This window comes from Formica exsecta, unplaced genomic scaffold, assembly GCF_003651465.1.
Source record: "Formica exsecta isolate Colony F162 unplaced genomic scaffold, ASM365146v1 scaffold1181, whole genome shotgun sequence".
Classification (NCBI taxonomy): domain Eukaryota; kingdom Metazoa; phylum Arthropoda; class Insecta; order Hymenoptera; family Formicidae; genus Formica; species Formica exsecta.
Genome location: NW_021848522.1, coordinates 16859 through 24397, shown reverse-complemented (window position 1 = coordinate 24397; position 7539 = coordinate 16859). Strand labels below are relative to the sequence as shown.

The following is a 7539-nucleotide window of genomic DNA, read 5'->3' as shown; positions in this document are numbered from 1 at the left end:
ACTACGCATTGAAAATTGAAGATTGAAGATTAAGGATTGAAATTTGATTAATCAGAACAAATGGGACTAAAATTTCATTGGTCAAATTGGTCAAATTTCAATCTCAATGCATAGTCTGATACGGGCTTTACGTTACGTTAAGTATTGATTCTAAACCTAAACCTAATAATCTTAAAAATTAGCAGGATGGCCAACAGAAAATAGAGGTGAAGGAAAACCAAGCATTCTTATCATTTCAGTTGGAATCCTGCTAATTTTAACCGTCGGTTAATCTAACCGAGCTTGGTGAAATTGGCCCTTAAGCCCTAAGCTTTAGTGCCGGTCTACAATAAGTGATTTAAGCCTTAAGCCTTAAGAAATTGACTAATCACAGTCAAGTATGAAGAGAATACTCGACTGTGATTAGTCAATTTCTTAAGGCTTAGGGTTTAAATCACCTATTGTGGACCGGCACTAACGTGTTATGGAAAAGCTTGTGCGGTGGCCCTTACTCATTGTATAGATCAGTGGTCTTGATATACTATGTCTATGGCATAGAGCACCTCGGCCCCCAATCCTCAACACTCGGTCTAGATATACTATGTCTATGATCTAGTCCTAGACCGAGCGTTTGCCTTTATTTAAGGAGTGGGGGTAAAGATACACGTAGAAAAGGACTTAGGGCCGTGGCACATAAGTGCCGGTCTACAATAGTGATTTAAGCTCTAAGCCTTAAGAAATTGACTAATCACAGTCGAGTATTCTCCTCATACTTGATCGTGATTGGTCAATTTAAGGCTTACTTACGTTTCAATATGGCTGCCTTACTGTTCGACCGTGATTGGTCAATTCGCTTACGTCTTAAGGGCCGTGGCACATGAAAAACTTAAGCAGTAAGACTTAAGACGTAAGCGAATTGACCAATCACGGTCGAACAGTAAGGCAGCCATATTGAAACGTAAGCTACGCTGAAAATTCCGTATGGTTGAAATTCTTAAGTCTTAAGTCTTACTGCTTAAGTTTTTTTATGTGCCTGGGCCCTTACTCTGTTTCGTGCCCCTTGTGTTCTCTCTCGCTCGCACAGAGCATAGCGCTCTCTTTCATCTTGCTACGTGCGAGCAAGAGAGAACGCAAGGGGCACGAAACAGAGTATGTCCTTTTCTACGTGCACCTCGGCTCCCACTCCTCAACACTCGGTCTAGATATACTATGTCTATGGTCTATGGTAATATATCTATGTTTCTCTCTGATAGTACCTTGTTAATGTCCCGAAGATTGTAATAGTTGATATCTACATAAATATTTGTTGCTGATTGCTGATAATTTTGATATTTCATTTAATTATTATATTTCATACTTCTTAATTATCAAGTACTGTAGAGCGGTATTTCTTTAAAGGTACATCTAAAAAAGGTACATATATTATATTAAAATTACACGCCCAATTGTATACATATGTTTGTAAATCCGCAAAATTTTTGGCGATGTTTAGATCTTACTATTATAATTCATTATGTAATTGCTTAAGTTGCCATTTTTTGTAATCTTAAATTAAAAAAATTTTTTTAGATATATATATATATATATATATATATACATAAATAAAACAATATGTCAATGGTATATCCAAAATTGGCAGTGAGAGATAGCATTGACGATGATGATCTCACTGATATTGAAGATGAGGTATTTATTAGAGATGGAAGAAACATTGGATTGAAGTTAGATGATGATGGTGGTGTTAAGCGGCCTCTTATGCCACCTCGTAGAAAATGCAAGAAATCGTGTAGCTTTCAGACCCATAAATTACCATACAAGGCACTTTTTATGCCGCTGTGTTATGGAATTACAGCATTAATTGTAGTATTAGGTTTAATCATACTTTGTATATTCACTGTGAATATATTCCCGATGCCATTAACTATATTGAAAAATTGGTTGACACATGAACTAAAAGACATCTCTATAAACAAGTCAGAAATAATACCATGTACATCACTCTCATCAAAAATTTTATGGACTAAATCATTGCCAAAGTTAACTTCTGAAGCACCTCTAAGAAGTAATGATGTTAATTTTGATGGAATTGAGGATATTATTGTGGGATTTAGTACAGGTATATCTTTAACCAAAATGTTTATTTTTATTTTATTTTATTAAATGCATGTTTTGCTATATTGATTGTATATTTTAATATTTTTTTAAATTGGAGTTTATTTTCTGCCATTATACAGAGTGTAAAAAAATTAGACCAACAAACTTTAAAGGGAGGAAAATAGAAGACTCGAAAATAAACATTTTTTGTTAATGATATTTCTCTCTGCAACGTTCCGTTTTGGTCTTACAATCAAACCTTCAATAGAGCAGAGGTCTTTAGTGTGATCCGTTCTCTGTCAATGAGCGGGAATTAAACCGACGCACACCATGCGATGAGATTACGCTTCTGTGGATGTATACTCGTGCGTATTCGAGCGAGTGCTTGTAAATTATGTGAATGATTAATTAACAGTGGCTCGTTATACAAGAGAACCGGCTCGAGAATGTACATATATACCTCGAATATTTTATCTTGAAATCCCGCGAGATATGTATGATCTTTTTATTATGTTTTATGAATAATCGCGTTTGAATGCTCTATATTACGAAAAAATAAACCATTCCTATATATCTGTTTGAAATATATAGGATGTTAAAAAATTAGACCGACAAACTTTGAAGAGAAATGGAGGACTCGAAAATAAACATTTTTTGTTAATGATATTTCTCTCTGCAACGTTCCGTTTTGGTCTTACAATCAAACCTTCAATAGAGCAGAGGTCTTTAGTGTGTTGACAAGTTGCATGTGATTTGTTTATTATTAGCGATACACAGATATAATTGACTGACATGATCTTATTGTTTAAGTCACAAACTCCTATTTCATACCACGTAGTATTAAAACTAAACGTCGGAGAAAAAAATAGTATTAACAAAAAATGTTTATTTTGAAGTCCTCTACTTCCCTTCAAAATTTGTCGATCTAATTTTTCTACACCCTGTATATATTAGATTGCATTGTGATTTGCAATTTGCTATTTTTATTTTGTTTACTTTTTTTTCAGATTTTGATTTCACAGTTACATGATGTTTGTTACAACATCTAAGGTGAATAATTAACATTGTTTTATGTTGACATCAATAGTTTAACTGAACTCATAATGTAACACTTATTAATTTATAAATTTAGGTCTGGATACAATGGATGCTCCGGAATATATCTGTACTTTATATTTTGGTAATCAAACACCATGTCTAGGCGGCGTATTAGCGTTGAATGGTAAAACGGGCGAAACCATTTGGACACATTGGACTGCCCATGCCATATTTTCCATTGATTGCGGTGTGGATTTGACAAACGACAAAATTAAAGATTGTATCATATCTGGGCGTGGTGGGATTCTGCAAGCTATTAACGGTCGTGATGGTTCTAATATATGGGAAATACCGATTCAAGATACAGTTGCATCTCCACAGCAACAAAGAATTTTAGATATTTATGATGCTAGATTTATAACGGATATGGACGGCGATGGTATTGGTGATGTAATAGCGTCACATGCCATGCAATCGGACGACGTCCGAGCAAGTAATGTACTTATAATATCGGGAAGAAGTGGAGATATTATACGCAAAGTTAATTTACCAGACACAGAACAACTGTTCATAGCACCGCAAATTATGGTACAGTCCGATGGAGAAAATATATTTGTTCTAGCTACAAGTAGTCAACAACAAGCTGGAGGATTATACATAGTATCCCAAGCTAACATGTTTTACGGTGATTTGGTATGTAATCAAATACAATAAAATCTGTATCAAGTTGTGATATGAGAAGATTATTGAACTCATTTTTAATCGCTTTTGTTACAGCAATTACGAAAACTTCATCATAATACGGGAAAAGGTGCGCTCTTACCACCGATTTTGATAGATATTACATCAGACGGAATCGAAGATATTGTGGCAGCTATGTTCAATTCTACAATTATGGCATACAATGGATCAACATTTGAACCTATCTGGAATTACACAGTCCCTAATTCTGAAGTAATTAGCATTCCAATTCCTGGTTATTACAATGACGATAATATACCAGACTTTATGATAAAGCATCAGATAGGTGCTGGTTTCCCCACGTATTATTATACCGTGGCTACAATCATAGATGGTCGTAATGGACAACCTTTGCTCGAAAAACCGATAGAGGATAGCTTGAGTAGGCAAATGTCTGGATTATCGGTCACTGTTGATGGATTCGGTAATGATTGGTTCTTGCATTGGTCTGCCGACTGTTTAAACTACGAGGGAATCAAAGAGAAATATCAGTTTCTGAAAGGTCAAAGTCTCGCGTCGCAAACGCGCGCTGACCTTTGCCGGTTAAGATTTAATTCGACGCTCACTATGAGGCTACTGGCTCTGAGTCAACACGTTGGCCCACCCGGAATATCGTTGTATTTCTCCGAGAATTGGAAATCATTGGAGTTTAATAGTTCGATTGATCCAAGAAAAGAGGCGGAAAAATTTTTGGATGCCCATCATCGATTCGAAATCATGGATACTTATGCGAACATACCGCTGGTTTCCGAGCGATCATCAAAAGACTATAAAAATCATCAGAAAGAAAGTATCTTCAAGTATAAAGATAATCTACTCGCGGAGATCGGCAAATACGATTCGGATACGGTATACGACGAAAATGTCGACGAATTCAAAAATCACAAGAAACATGGTTTTGTTGAGGACGATGTCATAGAAAATTTGGACAACGATCGAGCATGGAAACAAAATAATAATAAATGGACAGAAGATAATGTACAATTGAATAAAGAGTATAATGGTCTTTACAGAAATGATAACAGTAACAATGAAGATGAGGAACAAAATACAGATTATCTGCAAGCTGAAGTGCGAGAGCAGAGGAGTGCTGAAATTAAAGATCCATATTTTATAAATATTTCTTATGGAGAATATATTTCTAAAAAAATTAACGATAATTTAATATCTTCTGAATTAATACAACGTCATTCGCGATTGAATAACGAGGATATTAACGTAAAAAAGAAAAAAGGAATGGAAAAAATTAATAAAGGAAATGATTCAATGAGCAAAATTGATGTAATGAATATATCAATGGCAAATATATCAACTCTAAAACTTGAAGAAAATATATCAACTATATTGAATGATAGGTCAAATATCGTAAAAACTATTACAGTACATAGTGCATTAAATACATCAGTAATTACAAGCGAATCAATCAGAGCAAATAATACAAATTTCGATTTTAAGATGCCGAAAGTCACATATACCGAAGCATCCAATATTACAAACCAAGTAATCACTGGTCATCAAGCTACAACTTCCAAAGTTGTAGGTATGATACAGCAAAAACAGATTTACAAGCATAGTTTTCCAAATATTGTCCAAGACGCAGATGATGATATTAATATAGAAAAAGTATTTAAACGGGAATCATTAAAAAATCAAAGTAAAATTAACAAAAAACAATCTTCGATATTATCATCTATAAAGGACAAAAATTATAAAATACAACAGAGGCGAAGAATTAAACGAAAATATGAAACTAACGGCAATCAATCGAACAATATTAATGGTATTCGGAGACAATCACCAACTGGTATTTTGTTACCATCCATCGCCGAATCCAAAAGAAAAACTTCGGTAGATCTAGTCTTCTCTACATTCTGGCTGCCATCATCCGAGGTGTCTCTAATTTTGTCACAAGTGGATCTAAAATGCATTCATAGAAAAAAAGCATTATCAGAGAATAAACTCCAGTACAAAAAAGATGATGATATTATCAGCGAATGTTTATCCGATCGAGGTATTAATTATAAATTATATCAAGAATCAATGGATAGAGAAAATACCAAAATTGCACTTGGTCAAACGACAATATACAGAATAAAGCTGGAGTGTGTATGTCCAGAGGATATGTTACCTAATCAAACTTGTAGGAATATTTCATTACATCAAAGTTGGCCCGAACATCTAGGCTCTTCTGGAAATGGCTATTTTAAGCCATTACATAGATTAAATAATTGAAGAAATTTCGAGATTTCTCTTTTAAGCTACATATATAAATTATGAAGAAAATTCTTTTATTGTAGCAGTTGTTGATGATGAGGGGATGTTATGCGATATTCTGCGATATGCTATTATAAGATTTCACTATTAATAATAATTTAAATGTAAATAATTATGATATATGAACTGAATAATCTATTGATCTTAATTTATATAATAGTACAATCAAAGGTAAATTAATTATGTATTAGCAAATACAAATAATCTATAAGTAATAAAAAATATTTTCTAGTTCAATCACACACAATATACGGGATGTCCCGAAAGTTCGAACGGTCAAATATCTCGAAAATAAAGCATCTTTGAGGAAAACGTTTCAAATAAAAGTTGTAGGGTTTTAAGTGGCGCATTAAGCAGTGATATATTAATATGACTTTAAGTAGCATTGTTAAGACCACGTAAAGTCACTTTGAGATTTTTAAATGAAAACTCCTATTTTTGATTGCATATTCTTGTAACTAATCTTAAACTTATCTTAAGCTTATCTTTTCAAAACACTATAATAAAATTCCTTTCCATTAAGTATTTTCCGAGTTATGAAGCTTGAAAAGTACAGTATCGCCAGTATTAGTATTACCCGAAAGTGATTTTTATATTACTTTAACAATGCTATTTAATATGTGCCACTTACAATTTTTATTTGAAACATTTTTCTCAAAAATGCTTTATTTTCGATATATTTGACCGTTCCGGGACTTTTGGAACACTTACATGAATTATATATGTATATGAATTCATATGTGTATTTCCTATAATTTATGAAAGAGAAAATTAATTTTTTTTAATTATATAAAGTTTATAAAAGATATTCTCTAAAAACTTATTAATTATATTTGTAAAATAACATATGTAAACATTTATATAATCACTGTTAAGAGTGTAATATTCAAAGAATATAAAATACACATTATCGATCAACTATTGTGTAATCATTTATTCTTCCTATATATTTTTCTTTATCACAAGGACACAAAGTTGCTTTTAATTCGTTGCTATGGCATTGTTTGATCCATAGACATAGTATATCTAGACCGAGCGTTTGCCTTTATTTAAGGAGTGGGGGTAAAGACGCACGTAGAAAAGGACATACTCTGTTTCGTGCTCCTTGCGTTCCCTCTCGCTCGCACATAGCATAGCGCTCTCTTTCGTCATGCTACGTGCGAGCGAGAGAGAACGCAAGGGGCACGAAACAGAGTATGTCCTTTTCTACGTGCACCTCGGATCCCACTCCTCAACACTCGGTCTAGATATACTATGGCCGGTATTCATAGTCCGTTCTTATATCCAAGATCGTCTTAAGTGTGGTCTTGGGTCGTCTTAAGATCCCATTCAACCAATGAAATGGCCGCATAGTATCTTAAGATCGTACTTAAGACGATCTTGAATATAAGAACGGACTATGAATACCGGCCT

The 7539-nt window shown here is 33.7% G+C and overlaps 1 protein-coding gene across 5 annotated transcripts; it reads left to right on the top strand.

Annotated features, from left to right (window-relative positions):
* The first annotated feature begins 1205 nt into the window (after nt 1-1205).
* Nucleotides 1206-6341, top strand: LOC115240981. Of its 5 annotated transcripts, none has more exons than XM_029816469.1 (4): nt 1206-1392; nt 1549-2095; nt 3206-3804; nt 3889-6341. In XM_029816469.1, the coding sequence occupies exons 2-4, from the start codon at nt 1591-1593 to the stop codon at nt 6082-6084; spliced, it is 3300 nt and encodes a 1099-aa protein (XP_029672329.1). In that variant the 5' UTR covers nt 1206-1392; nt 1549-1590; the 3' UTR covers nt 6085-6341. The 5 variants fall into 5 exon arrangements, with proteins under 5 accessions (XP_029672329.1, XP_029672339.1, XP_029672357.1 ...); XM_029816479.1 differs by having other exon boundaries at nt 1206-1400; XM_029816497.1 differs by lacking the exon at nt 1549-2095 and adding an exon at nt 3081-3123 and having other exon boundaries at nt 1207-1392.
* The last annotated feature ends 1198 nt before the right edge of the window (nt 6342-7539 follow it).